This window comes from Muscardinus avellanarius, assembly GCF_963383645.1.
Source record: "Muscardinus avellanarius genome assembly, chromosome: 15".
Classification (NCBI taxonomy): Eukaryota; Metazoa; Chordata; class Mammalia; order Rodentia; family Gliridae; genus Muscardinus; species Muscardinus avellanarius.
The window spans coordinates 44,044,053-44,070,010 of NC_137801.1; the positions used below are offsets into that span (position 1 = coordinate 44,044,053).

Sequence of the window (25,958 nt, forward strand, 5' to 3'; positions counted from 1 at the left end):
AATACTATTTGCTGCCATATAGTAGTTTTGTGAATGTTCATGCAATTATGTATGTAAATTGACTAGCACAGTGTCTGATCTAGTCTGTCCATCACAGAGTGCAAGTCTAACTCACCATTGTGAATACTAGAGGCAAGAATTTAAAAGGTTTCTGTGACCATTTGGAATTTGAAGTGAGCACTTTTATCTCTTCACCCCAATGCTAGTGCAACACCAATTTTCTTTATTGAATCAATTTGATAGATTAAACCTTCTATTTGAACTCCATTTCCATAAAGCACAGGGATCATCTAATTATCTCAGTTCTGCTTCTCATAGTGACTGTGACCACTCTGCCCCTCTTTTCAGCAAAGCAAATCTGTGAATTGAAAAAAGAGTCTTTTTGTTTGTTTCTCACTTAAACATAAAATGCACTTTCATCCAACTCCTTTACCAACTTGAGCAATAAAATAATTAATAAGAAAACTGAAGACTCTAAACTTTTAAAATGCTCCAGCAAAGGAGATCCTGGAAAATTATTGTGACATGTTATTAACAGTTGACACTATCTACAAAAATTGAAACTAAATGCTTCTTTATTCTGTTTAGTCTTATATTTCATAAATCCAGTTAAAAGATTCAATTTGAAATGCATGTGGCAATATCTAGGCAGACTTATATTAGGTATGTTCTCTTTTGGACTCTTGATGGACATTTTAAATATTCAGGCTACCAGTATAGACAACATGTTCAATATGACACATTATTCAATAAAAGTTAACAAGAAGAAAGCCAAGCTCAGAATTCTAGGGTTGAGGAAGCTTGCTGTTTTTTAATTTGGTCAAATTCATATGGTTAAAAACAAAACAGACTTTAAAATGTTTGAGATGAAAGGATGCCTTTGAGAAATATTCTACCCATGAGGCTAAATTTGACACAAAATATTCATCATCATAATTTAAATTTTAATAGATGGCCTATTTAAAGTCTTCACAGTTTAGAAGTTTTTCACACTTATTATGTTATTTTGTCTTAATTAAGAGCCCACTAAAATATTAGATTAGGTCAGACCTTTTGATTGTTAAAAATTAAGTTTATGTTTCCTAGGAATAAATGTACTTTTCTAATAATGACATGCACATGTGAATACTTTTTTTCCACAAAAAAACACATGTAATTTACAAGTTCTACAAAACCATGAAGTTTTATTGCTTAAAAATATTTTTTTTCTGGAATAGTGTTATATAGATAATAGAGTAAAATGGATTTTTCTTAGATGAAAATAATTTGTAAACTTTTTATATTGAAATGCCCCAATGAACATGATGTACATTCATAAACATATCAAAGCCAATCATTAAGCCAAACATGTGAAGGAGGAAAGAGGAGGAGAATAGGGTGGAAATTGAGGAAAGGCTAAAAGAGTGATGTGCACATGTGACAAGAGACACTGGTGGAGCCTGAGGAATAAAAGATTCCAAAGGAGTTAAAAGAGGGGCTGGCGAAAGGTCAGACACCCCCAAAACTCCAGGAGGAACTCCAGTCCCCTCTGGAATTCACATCCCAGTGAATGGCCCCCCAGTGAAAGAGGGAACTTATCTTAACCCTTTTACTGAGCCCCTCTGCCCTCCTCTGCATTTGTTTAGTTTGTTAGTTTGTTTTCTTTGATGATTGTACCTTAGTGATTTATGGCACTTTCCCTATCCCTAACATTCCTCATGGTATTGCGATGTCTGTTTTTTCCCATGAGAATATAATATTTATCTAACTGGAAAAGGGTATAAAAAACCTAGTTTCAGAGAATAAAATTGTCAGTTGCACAAGAGGCAATTGTCTGGGTGCTTCATGTCAGGTCTCTCCTTCCCAAGTCCCGGAGAGGAATCTCCACACACATGAATGCCTCTACCGTATGATTACAATGTAACAATACAAAAATTTAAAAAATAAAATATTTAACTTATAGAAAATTTCTAATGTGCATGCTGTACATTCACAAATATATCAAAGTCAATCAGTAAGCCAAATATGACAAGAATGAAGGAGGGAAGAAATGGGGTGGGAAGTGAGGAAGGGCTAAATGAGTGATGTATGTATGTATGCCTCTGCCATATTGTACCCTATTAGGATGTTTAACTATGCCAGGTGATGTGGCACAAGCTTGTAATCCCGGTGCTTGGGAGGCAGAGACAGGAGGATAGCACAGGTTCGAAGCCAGCCTCGCTGGCTTGAGACCCTGTTTCCAAATAAAAATATAAAATAGGTCTGGGAGTGTAGCCCGGAGGTAGAAGGGTTTCCAGGAAACCCAGTATCACACACACAAAAAAAAGAGGTATGACTACAATGCACCAATAAAATAAAAATTAAAAAATTAAAAAAGTAAGGCTGCAAATAAGTAAATGAGAGTATTATCAGCCTTCCATGCACTTTCCCCCCACTACTTGGCAATTCTCTAAACTAAGAAATTAATATTGGTAATCATTTGTTAACTAAAGTACAGATTTTTTCAGGTTTTACTAGTTTTAACTAATATTGTTTTTCTATCCTGAAATCCAATCCCGGTCTCACAGCTCATTAACTTGTCTTGTCTTCTTAGTTTCTTCAATTCTGTCTTTGTCATTTATGTATTTGGCAATTGTGAAGAATATTGGTAAGTTAGCATGTAAAATGTCCTTTAGTTTGGGATTTGCATTATTAGGCTGAGATTGTGGGGTTTTGCTGAAAACACCAAGATTATCACAGAGAGGAAGTGTCTTTCTCAGTGTCAAACATCAAGATGAGCTTAAAGTCAGTATTTCTTTTAACTTGTGTATATTTCAGTGCCCAAAATATATTTATGAGAAGGATAATAGCATTCTTCTAACCATATGTGAAGAAATGATTTTTATTAAATTTTAAGTACAAATGTTGATTTTATTCTATTAAAATAATTTTATCTGAGCTAGTAAAGCCTACAACCAGAGAGCTAAGTCAGTGGTTAGATGTTTATTAGAGGGTTTGTTGGAAGGTTAAAAAATGGTAGCTACAGGTGCACATCTCTTTTTTTCTCCCCTCTATTATCTCAACATCCTCAAAGATCACCTACAACAGAAGTTCTGATTCCTAGGTAAAAGTACCTATGGATGTAAAATGGAAAACCTAAAAATCAGATGCACAATTTAGTCTGTACTTGCAAATATTTGTGTACTTTTTCAAAGATAAGGTATTCTACTTTATCAGACTCTTATGGAGGCAGAAATTCAAAAGTCAATTTAAAAACAAAGAAGCCGGGCGTGGTGGTGCACACTTTTAAACCCAGCATTTGGGAGGCTGAGACCAGAGGATCGCAGTTTGCGGACAGCCTCAGCTACTTACTGAGGCCCTCTGCAACTTAGTGAGACCCAGTTTCAAAATAAAAAGAGTAAAAAATAGGGCTGGGGCTGTAGCTCAGAGTCGAAGGCCCCTGGGTTCCATCCCCAGACCCCACACACAAAAAAATAAATAAAAAATGTTAAAAAGATGGAAAGAATGTCCAAAACCAAAAATCATTACAAATGTAACTTGTCCTCTCCATAACTCATTGAAACCAGCATTTTAACCTTTGGATACTTTGTCCCTCCTTGACTACACTGTTATTATTTACTAGAAGCAAAGTGACATTCAATGTCACCTTGGAGATACTTTTAGATAGTAAATGAGTCATAAAAACATTGTTAGAAAACTGGAAATATTAATATAAACCAGAATCTTGAAAAATCTATTTGAAGTTTCATGAAAGCCTAATAACTATTAAAAGTATAATTTCTCTGGTTTAATGTTAGGTATTCTTAAAACCCTTTTCCACCTCACTTCCTAAAAATTAAATTTCATATTTGTAGTGACAAATAATTTTTATGTCTTACATGATCAACTCATTGTAACCAGTAGATAGGTTCATTAATCTGATTATCCACATCATTAGAGAAAAGTCCTTCAGCTCAATCTCAGTCAAGATTTTTAGATATTTTTAAGTCAAAATAATGCTATTTTCTTGTTTAACATGAATATTTTTCAGGAGTGAAATAAACATATCCCATGTTTTGACAAGAATGTGTGCGTGGTGTATGTGTGCATGTGTGTGTGCATGTGTGTGTGCGTGCGTGTTATTAGTGCTGGGGGATTGAACCCAGGAACACTCTACCGTTCAGCCACACTTCCACCCCCTTTTTTTTAAGTTTTGAAATAGGAACTCAATAACTTGCTGAGAGTCTCCTTAAATTGCTAAAGCTGTCCTTGAACCGGTGATCTTCCTGTCTCAGCCCCCCAAGTACTGGAATTATAGGTATGAACCACCACAGCTGGCTTTGTGACAAGAATTTATTTATTTATTTATTGTGTGTTACTGAGTATTGAGCCCATGGAAGTTATAACTCTGAGCCACCCCCTAGACCTGTGTGTGTGTGTGTGTGTGTGTGTGTGTGTGTGTGTGTGTAGATGGAACCCAGGAGCATTCGACCTCTGAGCCACATCTCCAGACCTAATTTATATTTTAGTTTGAAACAGGGTCTCACTAGGTTGCTGAGAGTCTTGCTATGTTGTCGAGACTGTCCTGGAACCTGTGATCCTCCTGTCTCACCATCCAAGTACTGGGTTTATACGCCTGTGCCACCATGCCCAAATGTGACAAGAATTTAAATTGCTAAAGAAAGCATACTTACAAACAATAATGAGAAACATGAAATGAAAGGGGAAAATGTTATAAAAGTCTTGATACAGGGCTATTTTTACAGTGTAACATAAGATAGAATCTACTTAAAGAAATTCTTTGAATGATCAATAAATATTGATTTGATTGTTTTTTTGTCTGCATAATGGACTCTGGGAAATTTTCAGAGTAAAAAAAAATCATGGGAAACTGACAAAAAAGAATAAGTTATTAAGTAACTTCAAAAATATAGTTAAATCTTTTAATGGTGTCAAGTAAAGGTTAGCTTCAAATAAACAGGGAAACTATGGATCGCCATTCTATTTCATTGGGTTCTGTGTTTTTTATGGTGTTATGAAACACCATCCTCTCAGCTCAGCTGCAAAATAGATTAAAGTGAGAGGCAAAAGGTAGTAGAAGGAATATAGAGGGAAGAGCTTTGATTTTTATCTTTCTATACCATTAGCCACCTAGCAGATACCCAACACATATCTAAAGAAATTAATATTTCAGATTATTTCAGTTCTGTCAGCAATAAAAATCTTAATGATACATCTTTTTTTCAGGGTAAATAATGAGCATGTCCTGAAAACACAAAGAAATGGTCTGCTAGGGCCAAATGAGATTTCCAAATTGTCTTGTCTTATAGACAATGACTAACTTGGCTCCATGAGATTCTGGCCCAACTGCTGGAGTTCAGAATAATGGTAAGAGGCAGACACTTTAACCTCCAGGGCAAGATTACTTTAAGGAAGTCACAGATAGATTACATTGACAAGTTTCCTAGGATAAATTTTGCCATAAACTTATAGCAAAAAGAAAAAAAAATAATCAATTTATAACCAAACTGTAAGGCTGACTTTTGTTTTGTGTTGTTTGGTGGCACTGGGGTTCCTGGAAGCCCTTCTACATCCAGGCTATACTCCCAGACCTATTTTATACTTTTTTATTTATGGAAACAGGGTCTCTTAAGCCAGCATGGCTGGCTTCGAACCTGTGTGATCCTCCTGTCTCCGCCTCCCAAGTGCAGGGATTACAAGCGTGCGCCACCACTCTGGCTAAGGCTGATTTTTAACAATGATACAGCTCATCTCTAGTGAAAGAATATGCTTTACTTTTGTTGAATAACAAAGAATAGTGCTTGAAAAATATCTCCATTAAATATATTTGGCAATCTATGTAATTTAAGTATGTCTAAAGTCCACTGGAAACTTCAGAGGAACTTTCTCTTTTTTGTCATCATTTTTTTTTTGAAATGACATAGCAATAGGAAAAATTCTAATGATAATAAAAAATATTTCTGGTCATTGAACACATTAGAACAATAAAAAAATCCTATGAGTATATCAGTTCTTTCCATATCCTTGGATACAATTTCTTCAAAACTAAGTTGAGAATTTTAGCAAATGTATTTAATAACTGTTTGATAAAAGTGAATTATGAGCACGGCATGGTGGTGCATGCTTGTAATCCCCGTACTTGGAAGGCTGAGACAGGAGTATCACACAGGTTCAAACCAGCCTCAACCACTTATTGAGGCTCTTAGCAACTTAGTAAGTCCTTGTTTCCAAATAAAATATAAAATAGATCTGAGTGTATAGCCCAGAGGTAGAAAGCCTCTGGGTTCTACCCCCAGTACCACCAATAAATAAATAAATAAATAAATAAATAAATAAATAAATAAATAAACATTTTTAAAAGTTCATTATGCTTCCTCATTAAGATTAGCCCCAAAGTCTCAGCAAAATTGAACTCCATGACAAAAAGATTATTAGCACAGGAAAAATCAGAATTTTAGCCACTTGTTCTAAGATTTCTCCAAGTATGTAAGATTTAATTGTGAAATATTTAAACTAGTGAACATTTAACGATGTCAAACAGAAGTCAAACATTTATGTATTAAAATAAATATCCCTCATGCATGTAAGTATATTTTGGCTAAAAACCACTATCCAGAGGTTGTTATGGCAAGTTTAATGAGGAATCTGGAATTATTCAACAATTATCTATTACATATCTACTATATACCAAACCCTTATTATTATTCATTTCGTTGGCTCTCATCAAAATTGATAATTTGTTTAAAAATTACTTAAATCTTCTGAAAAGTTTATTAGTTTCCACAAGAGATTTATAGAAAGGAAATAAAATTCATCCTATATTTAAACATATAACTAGAACATGTGACATGTCTCTACTAAGAAAAACCCTTTTTCCCCAGTAATTCTTAAGGATTCTAATGATCTATAACAATTTACTAATTAATTTGCTAATTAGGTTTCCTAAGTGAAGTTAAAAAAATCAGGGCCAAGTAATGAGTATCTCAACTCAAAAATATAGTGAATACAAGATTAATGGTTTTTTGCAAGAAAACTATTGCTATTCCATATACTTTTGTTATAAGATGGTTTGGGGGGATCAGAAGGAATAACAGATTGTGACTAAGGCATTTCTGTAGCTCATGATTTTTAGTTATAACAAATGCATTGAAGGATTCAGTTTATAATCTCTCTTCGCTTTGGATTCTGTCTCTCAGATAGCATAAAGTTAAGTACACAGCATAAAGACAAGAGTCCTCCAGCATAGTTTTCCCTTAGCCACTAGGTAGAAAAGTAATTTTGAGTAAATCAGCCTCTCCAAAGCTCCATTTTATCATTTGATAAGTGAGGAAAGCAGAAGGAATTTGAAGTTCCTTCCTTCTTTCAAATACAATAATTTTAAAAGTAGATTTTCTTAACTATATCATAATAGTGAAGTTAGGTTAAGTATAAGTTTTTAAAACCAAAGTCATAAAATTAGTCAATACCTCAGTATCAAAACTATAAAACTGTAAGTTTATAAAACTCTATAAATAAATGGTTTAAATGAATAATCAACAAATTATTGATGGGTTGAATTAAAATAAAATAATTAATATAAACTATATTTGTAGAATTAAAAGGGAAATAATCAATATGGTCTCCTTAAGCCTGGGAATATTTTACTAGCTTTCACTGATGAAAGTAGTTAAGACTTAGATATAATACTTATAAGATCTTCCAGTCAAATTGCATGATCATGCAAAAAGAATTTATACTATCTCTTTGAAATCTTCTGTGAGGACATCTTTTTCTACAAGTCTTATCCCCAAATGATCTATTTGGCATGCCACTGCAGGCCATAAGTTGCTCCTTTATTTAAACTCTAACAGCAATTAACCTCTTTCCTGGTAATTTTGACAGATGATGCAGTTTATTTGATCTTGGTATGTGTTCTTAATCATTCATGTCTCCCAACCAGAATTTCAGCAATCAAGAGCCTTGTCTTTCATGTCTCTGCATGTTGCCATCACTGGATACCAGTTCCTTGGCATCTATTGCCTCCTAGGGGCACAGTGCAGCATTAAAGTGCTTCAGAAACTAATGGTAAAATAGAGAGACAAATGGAAGGAAAGACAGAGACCAGGACAGAGAGAAAGAAAGGAAAAGGAAGAAGGACACAGAGAGAAACTCAACAGTGGGAATGTCTCTCCTTTTCTCTCCTTTTATTCAGTAGGTCTTGCCATGTGTATTCTGTGTTCACCCTCTTTATTTTCTCAGACCCTCCCTTAGTCCCTTTTTTTTTAACATATGGACTGCCCAGTAGATCCCTAAATATTTTTTCTGTCTCTATCTCTTCCTGCTAATCCTATCTAAATGAATAAATGAAGACCCAAGTGAAGTTCACTATTTTTCTTCATAGCCCAATTATATCACTCACACCAAAATGTTTTCCTTCCTTGGAATCTATTGTCTTTTAGTTTTTTAGAGTATATCTTATTCTTAGACAAATATGATATAACTCTCGTATTTTCCCGTATATTTTATTTTTACTCTTAAATATTTAAAAATTGTCTCTATAACCAGACTATAAGCATAGTATGCTCCTTTTACATAGAACAAATGATTAAAATATTTGTTGATTAGATGTTTTAGTTTGGGAATAAAATTAATATTACCTTATATAAATATAAAAGACACTTTTTGTCACATGGTGGTAAGCAAGAATATTTAAAGTTTTATTCTTAAAGGTAACAGTGATTTACTTGAATTAATCTTGAGCCTGAGCAGGTGAGATGATGTTAGACTTTGTAGATTAATGTTATGAGAAGAGGAGGTCTATTTTTGTTGATACAGAAAATTTCACTATGTAACTGTAATTAGAGACAATTAGTGATTAATGATGTGTTGTATTCTGGAGATTCAACTGATACGCACCAAGAAATGGTTTTCTCAACTTTCAGTGGCTTGTAAAATAGTACTCGGGTATTTTGTTCCATGCACAAAAAATAATAGAAGCTAGGTCTGCTATGAAATCAAAGTTAAAAATTCATTATAAAATGTGAAGTCTTGTGTTGTAGGAGTATCTCATATTATCCAAAAAAGAATAAAATCTGCCTCTACTAATTAGTTTCTGTGTGAAAGCCTTCCAGACAATTACAAGGAAATATCACTAGTCAACGCCTTATGTGCTTTTTATTAAAGGTATAGTGTCAATACCAGATGAACTGCTTCATATAAAAGCACTTGTCATAAAAAAGTACTATAATTGAAGGTTAAGTGCTGTACTTAATTACTAATTTAAACTCTTATTACCTATATTTTGCAGTGCTGGCACTTTAAAAGGAACCAAATATAGTCTGTTGGTTCCTTCCTCTTTGATTATAGGATTTGGTGGTAAAATCATTAGTCCGGTTGCTTTTCTAATGAATAATAACCCACAAACTAATATAAAATATATATGTGAGAGCTTATGAAAATCATATTTAAAATCACTTTGTTCTAAAAACTTTAATCTAGATGTAACATCCTTTAAAATTTATATTCAGCCCTTATATTATCAATAAAGATAAATCTCCAAAATAAGTTATTTGACAGTTTCATGGCTGATTTCTTACTCAGCATTATGCTGAAGTGCATATGGAGGAGATGATTAATAAAAACTGACAACAATGGGACTCCTGAGTTTCTTCCATACTGATCATTAACTTTTTATATGTATATATCAAATTTTTCCCACCTGCTATAATTGTCTCCCTTTTCTGTATTCTTCAGAATGGCTATGGCATTACTCACTCTTCACTGATTAATATTATTAATATTATTAATAATATTATATTATATATCATATTATTTCAATATTTATATTATATTATAATAACCATAATTTACAATAATAAATTATAATAATATAATAATTTATAATGGTGTTATAATTGTTATATTAACAGTTTAATATAAAATTATAATTAATATAATATAATTAATATTAATATCAATAGCATATTATTATTATTATTATTACTCAAATACTATTTCAGGAAACAGCACTTAAAATTTTGACTAAATATTAATGATTGTATCTAAATATGTCTATTACTAAAAATGTGCTCCTTAATTTTTATGATATTGCCAGCTTCTAATCTTTAAATATAGTTTATATTGAATATCTTATTCTATTTAACTGGTAAATGAAAAATGATTTGTAGTTAACAAATAGTACTTTAAAAAACACAAATATTCAAATAATTAATGAGTGCTGCTCCAGTCTCTAGGGACTAATAAGATTAGATATTAGCCTGCCTCATGAAGATGGGGACCATATCTTTTTAGAACTAAAGTTAGTATATGGTATGCAGATATGTCCATAATTATTAGATTATTAATCACATAATATATAGTACAATTGTGATTTAAAGACATTTTTAAAGACGTAAAATATTAGCCAGGTATGGTGGCACACGCTTGTAATCCCGGCATTCAGGAGGCTGAAACAAAAGGAGGATCGGGGTTCATGGACAGCCTCAGCTACTTATTGAAGTCCCTTGCAACTCAGTGAGACCCTGTTTTAAAATAAAGAATAAAAAAATAGGGCTGGGGATGTAGCTCAGAGGTAGAATGCCTCTGGGTTCCATTCCCAGTACCACAGAGGAAATAAAAAACATAAAATATTTAATAAAATACACGGGCACATTAAAAAACTAGATTTGGATGCTCTAACCTTGTGGAAATTATGCTATATTTCTTTTTTAGAGATGTATTATGCATAACAAAATTAAATTCAAGTGTGGATAACTTAGATAACCCAGAACTTCCCAAACCAATGTGGTTCCCCTTTCTCCTATAGCTAACCACTGATAACCACTATAATAAGAGTTTTTAAAGACCAAAGTTTAGAACGTGCTGATAAGGGTCTGGGTATGGAACCCAGGGGCATTCTACCTCCGGTCTACACCCTCTGCCCTATTTTTTATTCTTTATTTTGAAACAGGCTCTCACTAAGTTGCGGAGAGCCTCACATGACTTTCTCTTAGCAAATACAAATAGATTAATCCCTATTTTAGGAAAAATTCCAATTTATTCTTCTTTAATTCCACTGGGGTGGTAATTATTTTTTCTTTCTTTCTTTTTTTTCTTTTCTTTTTTTTTTTTTTTTTGAGGTACTGGGGATGGAACCTAGGGGCATTCTACTTCCAAGCTCCACCCGCAGCCCTACTTTTTATTCTTTATTTTGAAACAGGGTCTCACTGAGTTGCAAAGGGCCTCGCTATGTATTAGTTGAGACTGTCTTTGAACTGTGGTTCTCCAGTCTCAGCCTCCCAAATGCTGGGATTACAAACTTGTGCCACTAGGCCTGGCTGTAGTTATTCTTTTTTAAAATTACACTCTCCTTAATATGTGAAAGCTAAGGCGAAATGGGTCATAGGAGGAACTCTAGGTGAAAAAGGAGATACTATACTATAGGAGGAGAAATATGGCAACCTAACTGAAGGTTGGGAGAGGGGAAGAAGGAAACTCTCTAATGCATATGATGTACTTAAACAAACACATAGATGCCAACCACTAAGCCAAGCATGGGAAGGAGGGTTGCGGAGGGAACGGGGTGGGGATTGGGTAGGGGATAATTGGGTGATGTGTGCATGTATGTCTACACAAGTTTTTTTTTTATCCCATTATGATGTATGAATACAATGCACCAATTAAAAAAATTTATAAAAGCACATTTTTGTGTGTGTGTGTGTGTGGTACTGGGGTTCCTGGAAGCCCTTCTTCCTCCGGGCTACACTGCCAGACCTGTTTTTATATTTTTGAAACAGGGTCTCTTACGCCAGCATGGCTGGCTTCGAACCTGCGCGATCCTCCTGTCTCCGCCTCCCAAGCGCGGGGATTACAAGCGTGCGCCACCACGCCCGGCTATAAAAGCACATTTTGACTAGGACATCAGTGCACACCATAGAGTCTATGAAGAGACTATGCAGAGGCTATGAACCACGGTATGCATATTTAAGTTACTTTCCTTTCAGGCTTTCTATTCTTTTTTTTGGGGGGGGGTACTGGGGTTCCTGGAAACCCTTCTACCTCCGGGCTACACTCCCAGACCTATTTTATACTTTTTATTTGGAAACAGGGTATCTTAAACGAGCCAAGCTGGCTTCGAACCTGTGTGATCCTCCTGTCTCCACCTCCGGAGTGCAGGGATTACAAACGTGTGCCACCACACCCTGCTAGGCTTTCTATTCTTATTGTAGATGGCAACAGAAGGTCTATGTTCACATTCATGTTGTGTAAAATCATAATAATTCCCAAATATTTGTTGATTGCCCACCATTCACTGGTATTATTATAAGCACTGAGCATATTAATTGGCTTGCTTTTGAATTTTGACAGTTTTTAAAAATTACATTTAATTCAGCAAATATTTTCAGAGCATTAGTCATGTAGAATAGGTTGGAAATGAAGCTTGAATATGCAAAATTATATAAATCAAAAAAGGTCCTAAAATGCTTTTTAGATATTTCATTTTATAATTATAAGTCAATTCAGTGGAAGATTATATTTATAATATTAATAAATTCATTATTTATTCAAATTATTTCTTCTATGAAAAAAAAATTTCTTTTTGCACTCTACCTACCTTCAAGCTACACTCAAATCTCCTTAAATTTTCTAATATAAAATAGGGAACAGTATCTCACTAAGTTATTGTGGGTCTTAGGGTCTTGCTAAGTTACTAAGGCTGGCTTTAAACCTATGATTCTCTTTTATGAGCCTAAGTACTTTATAGACCAGGTGTCACCACACCAGGCTTGAAACAAATAATATCAATAGAGAAGTGCATTTTACACACACACACACACACACACACACACACACACACACACACACACTCACACTGTCATTTTTATTGTCAATTTATTTTATACTATTTTTTGTACAGAAGTTTGAACACAGAGGCATTCTATCTCTGAGTGATAACCCCTGCCCTTTAAAAAAATTTTTTGATCTTGCTAAATTGCTAATGATCTCTCTAAATTGAAGAGACTGGCCTCAAACAACAATTCTCCAGTTCAGTCTCCCAAGTACTGGGATTATATGTACCTACCTCTACCCTCAGCTTATGCTTTTTTATGCTGTGTTCTAAGTTGTGAGCTGTTCTAAAAAGCATACCTGTATCTAAGAGGGGGTCAGAAATAAATAAGACATGCTTTTAGGAACCGACTTTGTACTAAAACAGAGAGGATGACCGAAGTCAAACACCTTGACACTTAATTTGCATTTTATTTAATACATTTGCTTTTTAATTGAGAATATATGCAATTGTAAGTCACATTGATTTAAATTTCATCTGCCTCCTTTGTTCCATAATCATATTGGAAAACTCTGTGACAATGAACAAGAAACTTAAATTTACAAACAATGGCTTAACATTCATTTTTCAGATTTAAAAGGAGTATAATAGCATCCCATAATTCTTAAGAAATTCCTTGAAAAACTCCTTTCACATATATGTTCATGTAAATTGATTTATGGACTACTATTCTTAAAATTGCTAATCTCTAATATTTTCTTCCCTTGACTTTTTCTCTGCTTATCTCCTGTTCTTTCTGCACCTTTCATGAGTTTCAGCTACGCACCACCAGCAAAAGAATAGCCCAGTCTTACTTTCTCTCTGAAAAGTAGTGCTTTGATATTCTCTCCCTTGGTTTTAAAGTTTAACTTTGTTACTTTTGGAAAAGCCTTTTCTTTGTTCAAATACAATCCAGCAAAAAGAGCTTTGACATGTTTATGTGTGCACTTTTCCTGGTTTCAAAGATTTCCTGAATATTGCAAATGATACCCTGTGCCTTCAAGCTCACCTAAAAAAAAAAAAAATGCCATATTTACACTTGTAACAAGAACAGTTTAGGACAGCATTACATTCACATGACTCTAAAGTCCAATAAAATATTTCATGGTTTCTCAGAAAACCACAATTTGGTGGAAAAGATGCAAAACATAGTGCTTTGTTTTCCCGTTTGTTTAGCATAACATCTTCTTAAGATACACATACACTTGCTCACCTGCAGGGTAGCGCTCAATCACTGGCCAGCTGTCCACCTGCAACGTGGCATTGCCACCACTCCTCGTGAAGCGGACTACATGGTATTTCCCATCATTAATGATTGCATTGGACTCTTCAATAGCGATGTCATCTGTCCCAACATTGAACTTAACTCCAATTTTTCCTTGGTGCTAGATGAGAGAAGAAATAAAAAATAAAATTGCATGATGTTGAATGGATTGGTCAGAATTTAATAAGAATTACCTACAAGATATTGTTGAAGAACATGCCTTGGGCAACTGGTGTTTTCCTCTAATTTTACTTTTGAAAAATTGTTTGTAGTAAAAGTGAGTTTCTTGACATTTGGGTAAACAGGAGACATTTTTTTCATAAATAATTGATAAAAGATACACTTGCAAGGGAACTGAGCTGCTTTGTTTCAGAGGTTACTAAAGAGAAGGTGCATAGCTGCCTACTTAAAAGACATCCTTTCAAATCCTTTAACATAACTCCTTTAATAAATCTTCCCCATTTCACAAGGATAAGAATGGGGAGACTTAAAGTCCTCCCTTTTAAAAACTTATGAAATCAAAGCAATGAAGTCTGTTTAGAGCCACCCAAATGCCCACAAAAGAGAAAATCATTCTAAAGTTGAGGGGGACACAAAAAGACAGGCATTTAATGAGTGTGATTTGTTAGTCATTATTTACAAAACTATTCAGTGCTTACCACCTAAATCTTATTCACCTCCTTTATCTTGCAAATAATGAAATTATGATATATAAAGTTACCATGACTTGTTCGAGGTTACATAACTCAGTGGAGATGGACTAGAACTAAAATTCTGTTATTTTTAGATTTTATCTAAGCCACAATGAAGGAAAGACATACTTATCTAAAATTAACTCTCTTTGAATTATGCAAAATAACATTAAAAAGCATTCTAAATATAAAGTGCAGGTTGTTAACTTTAGAATTTCATAACACAAGGTGGAAAAAAGGAACATGTGCTTATGTCCTCTGCCTCCGAGAAGCATCCTCTAACAGCAGGGCTGTCAACTCTACCAGGAGCTCAGTTGAGTTCTGAAGTATGTGGATTTGCTCTTAATCAGTAGCAGAGAATACCTGCACTGCAGGCCCTTGTCAGAGAACATAACTTCAAACTGTCTGTAGCTCACCTTTCATCAACTCTCAGTTGAGAGAAATAACATGGGTGAAGAGGGGCTTAAGAGACATACAGTCCAACCATTCCTGCAGAATTTTAAAAACAGAATATATGAAGCCTGAAGGTTTGGACCACATTCTCTTGACCCTCTGTTAGATTCTTATCATTGACTCAGGCAGCAAGAGGATGGCTTCAGCTTACAGAAAGCAGCATTAACTGAAGAGAAGTATTGAAAATGTTACTACTTGCTGTAGATAGTGTTTCTCTCTCTGTTCTGTAATATCCATAAAGGGTCTCTTTCAGAGAAGTTAATATTATTTTTAATTTTTTTGTTGTGATTTTAGGCTGAATTGATGATATGACTTTAAAATATTATATATCCTTTTTTATACTATGTATTTGTCAGACAAATCAAGCTCATATCTCTTAAATAAGATTCTTAAAATATCCTGTGGAGCTATATCACATGTGTGGTAAAATACATGCCAAGCATGGTGGTCTACACCTGTAATCCCAGGATTTGGAAGGCTGAGACAGGAGGATCACAGGCTCAAGACCAGTCTTGGCAACTGAGATCCTGTTTCAACCTTGAGCAACTCAACAACCTTGAGATCCTGTTTCAAAAAGCATATTTCTTCTTCTTCTTCTTCTTCTTCTTCTTCTTCTTCTTCTTCTTCTTCTTCTTCTTCTTCTTCTTCTTCTTCTCCTCCTCCTCCTCCTCCTCCTCCTCCTCCTCCTTCTTCTTTTTCTTCTTCTTCTTCTTCTTCTTCTTCTTCTTCTTCTTCTTCTTCTTCTTCTTCTTCTTCTTCTTCTTCTTCTTCTTCTTCTCCTTCTCCATCTCCTTCTTCCTCTTCCACCTCCTCCTCCTCCTTTTTCTTCTTCTTTTGTTGTTATGGTACTGGGAATTGAACCCAGGTGCTTTCTACCTCTGGGCTACACTGGGCTACACTCTCAGACCTATATTATATTTTATTTCGAAACAGGGTCTCACTAAGTTGCTGAGAGCCTCACTAAGTAGCCGAGGCTGGCTTTGAACCTGCGCAGTTGTCCTGACTCAGCCTAGTATTGGATTACAAGCATGAACCACCACACCTGGATTTTTAAAGGCCTGGGGTTATAGCTTTCAAGTAGAATGCCTCTGGGTTCAATCCTTAGTATCATATAGTACCCTCCTCACACGCACACGCATATATATGCAATATATACAATGCATACATATATTAAATAATTTATTGAAAAATAGGAATTCTGTTAATATGAGTAAATGGGTGCTCACCAAAAGATCTAGGCTAAGAAAAAATAAAAAGTAAAAAAGTCTCCATAAGCCCTTGGAAAAAATCCATTTTTATTTGAAATCTCTTTATCATCTTAATTATTCTACAAAAATCTCAACTCTTTTACAGTGACATATTTAAAAGTAAGAATAAGGATAAGGAGGGTGGAAAATAAAAATAAATACAAGAAAAACTATACATCCAAGTCCATACAACTACTAAAATTGCTCTTACCCACTTTGATTATGATTTTCCTAATAACCAAACACATATACCATGTTCTAAGCACTTTATAAAAAACTAATATTAATATTCCTTATAACAGTTTCGCAAGGAGTGTACTATTTTGTCTTTGTATTGATAAGAACATCAGTATGTACATAGAGCCCAGAGTAGTTAATGAACATTGCTAAGGTCAAATAGCCAGAAAAAGGAAAGCTATAATACAAACCTAGGCCATTTGGCTCTAAAGTCTGTTCTCTCAATCATTACACTGGCTTGAATTTAGGAGTACTGGTTCCATACTGTAGCTGCAGTTCACATACTTGGTAAATCTAGATGTTATTTTCTACCTGCTAAAGTAGAAGCACCACAAGTCCTTGTATTGTGCTTTGAAGTTAGCAGGTATCTATTAGTCAATGTGCTTAAAAATTATTATGGATAATAAGCAATTGATGTGTGAATGTAATTCGATGTTAAAATGGGTTATTTTGGTTTCAGTTTTATCTAGGATCTTGAGATGATAAGTCAAAAACAGACTGCTGTTTCCATTTACATAAAACTGCTTAAGTCAAACTTGCAAAGGAGATCATAGAGAACTGTTTTCAGGGCACCAAATCTAATCTTTCGAGAAAGAAGAAAGGGCCAGGGCCAGGCATGGTGGTGCACTCTTGTAATCCCACTATTTAGGAGGCTGAGACAGAAGGATTTTAGGTTACAGATCAACCTCTGCAACTTATTGCGACCCTGTTTAAAAATAAAAAATAAAACAATCCCCAGTACCACAAAAACAGAAAGTTTGAGGAGAGAGCTGGAAGTCCCACATACCTCCAAGGTGAAAGATGACTTTCCTCTCAACCCACATGGAAGGGAAAGAGCCTTTAAGGGATAGCTCAGAAAGTTTGATAAGCATCTTCTAGAATTTGTGATTATAGTAGTGAGAAAGCTGGAATGTGTCTACACCTGAGAAAACTTCAAAGGGAGACACTGGGCTACCTGACATTTCAGTGACAGAGCAAGGAGATATACTACAGTATTGGAGGCCGCTTGTACATCACAGTTTGTTAATACAAAGGACGTATGAGTGTCTCATGTAGGCTAGAGATTAAAAAGCCAGCACAGGATTGTGTGGCATCCTGTAGGGCTACTGAAGGAGGCTGAGTGATTAAAAAAAAAAGCTCATCAGAAGCCAGCTGTGGTGGCGCATGCTTGTTGTAATTTTAGCACTTGGGAGGCTGAGACAGGAAAATTGCAGGCTTAAGAAAAGCCTCAGCAAGTACTGAGACTCTCATCAACCTAGTGAGATCCTGTTTCCAAAGAAAATAGGGCTGGAAGTGTAGCTCAGTGATAGAGTGCCCTGGGTTCAATCCCCAGTCTCTCTCTCTCTCTCTCTCTCTCTCTCTCTCTCTCTCTCTCTCTCTCTCTCTCTCTCTCCCTCCCTCCCTCTCCCTCCCTCCCTCCCTCCCTCCCTCTCTCTCTCTCTCTCTCTCTCTCTCTGTCTCTGTCTAACTCTCTCTCTCTCTCTCTCTCTCTCTCTCTCTCTCTCTCTCTCTCTCATACACACACACACACACACACACACACACACACACACACACACACACACACGAAACTCACCAGAAAGTATTTGGATATGCAGCAATGCATGCCTAGGCACATTCCTAGAGGCAGAAATTCTAAATGGGTGTTAGATTAGAATTAGCTAGAATAAAACTGGACAATATCAAAGTCATTCCAAAAACAACAGGGCCCTTTCACAGTTTAGACATTATCTAACCCACCCAGTGCTAATCCTAGATGACAATTTAAAGGAGGTGCATTTACCTTTCTCCAGAGAGTTTTGGGTAACACAATTCTAATAATGTGGTTAAAAGCTCTAAAGAACTCAACAAAATGAGAAAGGGCCGATTGGTTTGGAAAGAACTGAAAAGATAGTCTTAGAGATTTGCTAAAGTATCTTCATGATACTTTATTTTTTAAATATAATAAATACTTTATTTTTAAATTTATTAATGCACTGTAATCATACATCATTATGAGTTACAAGGTGTAGAGGCATACTTGCACACATCACTCATTTAGCGCTCCCCAATTCCCACCCTATTAGCTCCCCCTCAGTCCTTCTTGTGTTCAGCTTAGTGACTGACTTTGATATATTTGTGAATGTACAGCAGCACATTAGGGTGATTCCCTGTTCTCCCTTCCCATCTCCCCAGTTAGGTCACCGTCTTTACTCATCTAAGGTTTCCTTTTGTCTAGAGTCCCTCCTGTGTCCCCCCCCCCCATTTTCCAATATTAGGAAGAACTTCCAAATTTTCACTTTTTGTGACATCAGCTATTTTAAAAAGACACATGTGTTTCTTTACTGCTGAGTATAATTCCATTGTGTACCTATCCCATAATTTTGTATTCCATCATTTTGTATCCCTATCCTGCACATATTAAACAAAACATACAAACCTTTACTCTCTGTGATTGGCTAATCCCACTTAATACAATGCTCTCCAGGTCTTTCCATTTTCTTACAAATGATGTAATTTTGTTTTTCTTTACTGCTGAGTAGAATTCCATTGTGTGTATTTCCCATAGTTTTGTAACTCATCTGTTGATGAGTAGGTTGGTTCTATAATCTGGCTATTGTGAATATTGTACTACTATGAACTTGGTACATTACCATATTTCTCTGGTTTCAGTTTCTTTGGAAAGACACTAAGTAGTGATATGGTGAATCCATTTCCAGTTTTCTAAGGAATCTCCACACTGATCTCCATAGTGGTTGAACTAGTTTGCTATTCCACCAATAGTATAGAAGAGTTCCTATTTCTCTACAATCTCAAATATTTATTGTTATTTGACTTCTTTATGGTTGCCATTCTGATTGGTGTTAAATGGAATCTCAGTGTAGTTTTGATTTGCATATCCCTGATTGCTAAAGAAAAAAATTATGTCATGAAAGGGAAGGAGGAAGACTGAGGTTTATCAATGGAAATGTGTACCTATGTGAATATACCAATGTCAATCTCAGTAGTCTGTTTTGGAAAGGGGGGAAATGTGGAGGTGGGGGGAGACACTAACTGCTTTGTACATGTATGCCACTGTTAACATAATTTACATTATGATGTGAGACAAAGATGCATCAATAAAAGCACATTATATAAAAAGAACTCATCAAAATCCTTTCAAAAGTGCTCCAAGCCAGGCGTGATGACGCACGCTTGTAATCCCCGCACTTGGGAGGCAGAGACAGGAGGATCGCGCAGGTTTGAAGCCAGCCTCGCTGGCTTAAGAGACCCTGTTTCCAAATAAAAATATAAAACAAGTCTGGGAGTGTACCCCGAAGAAGGGTTCCATCCCCAATACCACAAAAAAAAAAAAGTGGTGCTCCAAGCATGGACTAAGTCCACCCAGATATCTCAATAACATCAGCAATGCAAGGCAAATACATGAAGATAGTTGTTACTACCAAGATGTTCATTGTTTGGGTGTTTCTTCTGATATAGACATGTTCCTTATGTTGAGAGACACTAAATTTTTTTCTTGATATTTTCTCTTTTTTATGTGTCACTAGAGGTTGAGGTCAGGAACATTCTACCATCAAGCTTTATCCCCAGTCCTATTCTATATTTTGAAAGAGTATTTCTAAGTTATGAGGGCTACATTAAGTTGCTAAAGCTAGCTTCAAACCTGCAATTCTCCTTTCTCAGCATCTCACATACTTGGATTATAGATTTGAGCCACAGCACCTGGCTGCCTCCTTATTTTGATAGGCGGCCATAATTGTCTATCTTTTCTAGACTTTTAATGATTAAAGAGATCCAGATTCTGTGAATGGAAGCATTGAAGTGCTAAGGTTAAACTATATCTCAAACTCAGAAGTGAGACCCTTCACCAATCCTTAAATCTTTTTACAACATGAGATATAAAATGCTCATTTTACAGAGCATAGAAATCCTGAAGTTTATGGGGTTTCCTTTCTTGCAACATATTTAAATAAATACCTGAGAGACAAGGAAGAGCTTCTGACTTTTAAATGATGCCCATCTGTTCTTGGATATGTTGATTTGGTGGCACAACTTTCAACATCTTTGACATCTCATGTGAATCCATTTAGTTAGAATAGAACTGAACACCACCAAAGTAATTCTAAACAACAGGTCCTGCTCAAATTTAGCCATATCTATCCCATACTAAATTGCATCAAGACCTTGAAAAGCAATTGAAATTTCTTATTTTTTCTTTTTGTGCTGGAAATTAAACCCAGTCTCCTTCCCCCCTCCACCAGGGCAACCTAGACTCTACCACTGAGTTACATCACCAGCTAAGAAAAGCAATTTAATTCTACTTAGACTTAAAGAAGAACAAAATTATGTCATTTTTAGAAAAGTGAATGGAACTAGAGAATATTATGCTGTGAGATCAAACAGTAACAAAAGATGCAGGGTAAGATGTTTTCCCTCATAAATGAAAGCTAGGGAGAAATTGGAATACAGAAGGGATTCCAGAAAGAGGAGGAGAAATTTTAGTGGAGTGATGAAAGGAGGCATGTGGGAGGAGAGAGCTTTGATGAAGGAAACACTTCCATTGACACAATGCACATATGCAAAATTATCAGTGTCAATCTCAATATTATATACATGGAGGAGGTCACCAAGTGCTGTGTGCATGTATGTTCTTATGCTCTCAACTATATCGTGATGTTTAATTACAATGAACCAATATAAAAGATTTAAAAAAGAAAAGCAACTGGAATATAAATGATAGCCAGAGGGTCATTTCACCTCACCCATGAAAACATTTAAACGTATATAAAGCATAAAGTATTGTCATCAAGCATATCTATAATACCAATGTTTATAATATCAATGAGAAACTATACTTATTCTCAAAACACAATATTCCCATGTTGACAGGATAGCAAGTCATTCCAATTATATAAACAATAAAACTTGCTAAACTTTCTTGCCAATAGAAAATTACAATTTAAAAAAATTCATTTCAAATTCTTATTCTCTGGGATTAAATGTGATTATCTTGGCAAATTCTCATGAATATTTCATTAGCAAAACCAGCAGTCATTTTAGTGGACATGTACTTATTTCTTTGTGTCATATCTTCCTTGAAATGAGTAACTGGATCACATCATAACTTCACAAATCTATGTAAGGATATCAGTATTTATAATTTAATGAAGTCTTCCTATGGATTCATTAAATAAATAGTGACAAAGGTAATTATTGATTTTTTCACAAAACCTAATTTCTGAATCAGAATTATAATAATATTATTCTAATATTAAACCAAGTTAAAAGGAAACATCATGAAATATGACGCTGGGAAGGTACCTGGAGGTTCTAGCAATGGTATTGCAGTTTCAAAAATTAGCTAATTTTATCTGAAATAACATATTCATTTGAAAAATAAATTTGATCCAAGATTGAGATTTAATGTTATTCTCAATATCTTGAGCATACTTTAAGCAAGATGTTTGCATGTTACAGATGTAGATCTATTCTAATATAGGTGCATATGAAATGCATGAAACAAAGTAAATATAAGTTAGTTAAATACTTTGAGGGATAAAATAATTAATAGATTATTTGTTTTTTCTACTCCAAGCAGAATTAGAATGTGTCTGGGTTTCACCCCCACACCAAAAATAAATAAATAAATACATAAGTAAACAAAATTCAGCTAGTAAAAAAATTGAATATTTAGTATGTATGTTACATATGAGGACAATACAAAAATGCAATTTGTGTTTTTTGTCTTTGGGGGAGCTTTGGATGGAATTGGGAAGATAGACCATGCATGTGGTCTTCATGCTTCATGCCCACAGAAACACTGCATAGGGCATTGCAGGGAGGAGCAAGGTGTCCTATGGAAGGGTCTGCAAGATTTCAAGGAAGGCTTTTGCTGCACAGCAGGGGCAAGACTGCAGTGGGGCAACTGTACCATAGCCAGAGGGGACCAAAATAACATGTGAGGGCATAAAAGTAATGTTCTCTCAGCCTTTATTCTGGGCCCTACACACAGAAGAGCATTACACTTTCAGTCCACCTGAAACTCCCAGCAACACTTGAAAGATAAGTATTCTTGGCTCTATCTCTCAGGGAGTTTAAACAAGCTGTCCTAAATCACACATCAATTATGTATGGGTTCTGAAATCTGAACAAGTTGATGGAGCTTTCTAAAAACGAATGCCTTTCAGCCAGGCATGGTGATACAAACCTGTAATCCCATACATAGGAACCTGAAACAGGAAGATCACAGGTTTGAGGACAGTGTGTACTAATCTAATTTGGTGAGACCCTGTTTCAAAATTAAAAAAAAAATAGAGCTGAGGTATCTCAGAGATAGAACCACTTAAGATCAATAGCCAGTATCATACAAGAACAGGAAGAGGAGGATAAAAAGGTGAAGGAGAAATAGGAGGAGGAAGAGAAAGAAGAGAATGAAGAGGAGGAGGAGAATGAAGAGGAAGAGGAGGAGGAGGAGGGGGAGGAAGAGAAGGAGGAGGAGGAGGAGGAGGAGGAGGAGGAGGAGGGGGAGGAAGAGAAGGAGGAGGAGGAGGAGGAGGAGGGGGAGGAAGAGAAGGAGGAGGAGGAGGAGGAGGGGGAGGAAGAGAAGGAGGAGGAGGAGAATGGAGAGGAGGAGGAGGAAGAGGAGGAGGAGGAGGAGGAGGAGGAGGAGGAGGAGGAGGAGGAGAAAGAGGTATCTTTGAGTGCCAATGTTTCAGAAAAATTTCTTGAAACCATCACATCCTTAGAGACTGAATCCAGAGGAGGGTTACAGCAGAGTGAATATCTCTCTTTGGATTATCACACTTCATAGCACTGCACAATATGGAATCAGAAGTGAGGAAGATTTAGAGTATTATCACTGCAGAAAAATCTTGCTGAAAGGTAAAACCATGTTAAAAAATCATTATTTTCCTATCAAATCTTCAGAAAAGATACTGTATATTTTTAATACGTTCCCAGAATGCTATACAGCTCCTTTGACACCATGGAACCCTTTCCTGGAAGTGATACCCTCCTCTAGAGGCTTATACTCGTCTGTGGGTCCTCAGAGTGTCTAGTTGAATTTTGTCATCCTGTGCTGGTATTCCCTCACACACTGCCTTAAATGTTAATTTTATGTGTCTATTTCACCTCCTCAAACATATTAAAAACTTCTTGGGATAGGAAAAAGGACTAGCTTATTAATTATTATATCCCTCACAGCATTTAACTGATGCGTTTACATTTTTAATTTTCCCAACCTCTTTCACATCCCTTTTTTGTTGTTGATTTGGTGGTACTGGGATTCCTGGAAACCCTTCTACCTCTGGGCTACACTTCCAGACCTATTTTATATATTTTTTTTATTTGGAAAAAGGGCCTCTTAAGCCAGTGAGGCTGGCTTCAAACCAGTGCGATCCTCCTGTCTTGCCTCCCAAGCGTGGGGATTACAAGCATGTGCCACCAAGCCTGACCCATTTTCTTTTTAATTGAGATATAATTTTCATACATGATCATAAAATTTTCCCTTTTTAAGTACATAGTTCAGTGGTTTTAGGCATATTCATGAAATTTTGTAACAGTTTTCGCTATTTAATTCCAGAACCTTTGCATTACTCTGCAGTTTTCTCTTGATGTAGCGCACTTAGCAATTGCATAGCACTTGTGACCTACCATAAGTATTATTGTGATTTTTTGAAAAATAATTTTTTGATGGAAGGAAATTAGCTAAAATAATGTTTGAATTACACAGCTAGTGCACATTTGCTAAAGGATCCAATATTTTATTAACCCTCACATTTCAAAAAAGAGGAAACCAAACTCAGAAAGGCTGAAATTGACCAAAAGTAGAGCACTTGTCTACCACTTGGCTCAAAAAAGAAGATTCTAAAATCTGTTTGTGCTCCTATGTGGGATAAACTGTTCCATCAATTGTTAGTACTGAAGCAGAAATTGATTGCTTAGAAAACCTCTGTGTTCCCTTCTATCTCAGCCTAAATGTTAGACAAAGCAGTTAGCAGGCAGGAAAAATTAGAAATGAGATCGCCAGTTGAGTTTTTTAAAATAAATCAAACATACCTATATTTGCGTATTTTTTTTCAAAATTTACAAACTAGATGAATTATCTATCATGTTTTATATTATTTATCATGTTTTAAAAATCAAAGTATCTCTGATTTGAGAACCATTAGGTTGATATAGAAATAACCTGTAAGGCCTTTTGTGAACCATCTATGTTCCTTCTCAAGAATTGATAACCCTCCTCTGCATAGGAACAGAAAGTGTAATCATTTGTAAGAATGGTAAGAACCTCCTCCCTTGCCAAGTACATAGGACAGGGTACTAAAAGTAAAAAAAAAGGACTAGTAAAATCTCTTGAATCAACATATAAACCATGAGCTATGGTGATAATACCACAACCTTTCAGTGCTCCTATCTCTTCTCATTCTTTCTCTTTACATGTAGTTAAATCAAGAATCCAGATAATGTTTGGAGGAAATTAGCCCACTAAATGACTAGCTGGTGTACCTTTGAATGGTTAAAAAATCCTGATGGTATTTTGAGATGGTATTTTGAGATCATCTCATTTATAGTTATTTAACTAATTGAGCCAATACTAGATTATCCTTTATACATAAGAAGACATTGTAAATTTTTTATGAAGTGTGCCAATGTGGCTATGAATAAAAGAGGTACACCAAACCATTTTTCATTATATTTTCCCTTGTTTTAAATAGCATACCTTAGCATGGTACTCTCTCAGTTGTGAATAAAATAAAGCTAATGTATCTTCCTGCAAACCATAATCATTACATTGCGATCAATAATTCTGTATCCCTATCTATTGAAACATCAACCAAATAGCAATATTAGTCTTTGGTTGGGCACAGTAGCACATGCCTGTATTCCAACTACTTGAGAGCCTGAGACAAAAGGATTGCAGTTTCAAAGCCAGCCTCAGCAACTTAGTGAGACATTGTTTCAAAATAAAATAAAATAGGATTGGGACTGTAGTTGGGAGGTAGAGCACCTCTAGATTCAACCTCCATTGTTGGGGGGAGAGTCCTTATATGTAGTCCTTATATGTTCCATTAAGCTTTTCTTTCCTAAAAATCAGAGAACAAAAATTAAACACAGCAAGAAATGGGTATTAACTTTGTGTCCTGTGTTCAATTTTTTACAGGTACTGTTTCTGGTTTGGACACCTAACCTAGTGTTCTGTCATGGCAAAGCCCTAGATTTGTTGCCTGGAGTTCTCAGATCCAAAATGGCTCAAGTTAAACCCTATCCAAAGTGCACTGGGCTGATATGGATGTGTGTTT

At 35.4% G+C, this 25,958-nt stretch overlaps 1 protein-coding gene across 36 annotated transcripts in view; it reads right to left on the bottom strand.

Annotated features, from left to right (window-relative positions):
- Positions 1-25,958, bottom strand: part of NRXN1 (neurexin 1) — a gene marked incomplete at both ends in the record, with an annotated part of 1,249,621 nt that overhangs the window by 181,040 nt on the left and 1,042,623 nt on the right. For 24 of the 36 annotated variants that reach the window (XM_080711543.1, XM_080711541.1, XM_080711538.1 and 21 more), the window contains one exon: positions 13,998-14,169. In XM_080711543.1, coding sequence (XP_080567669.1) covers positions 13,998-14,169 — 172 coding nt within the window. Of the gene's footprint in view, positions 1-13,989; positions 14,170-25,958 lie in introns of all 36 variants that reach the window. The other 12 variants (XM_080711553.1, XM_080711552.1, XM_080711549.1 and 9 more) reach the window with 1 other exon arrangement.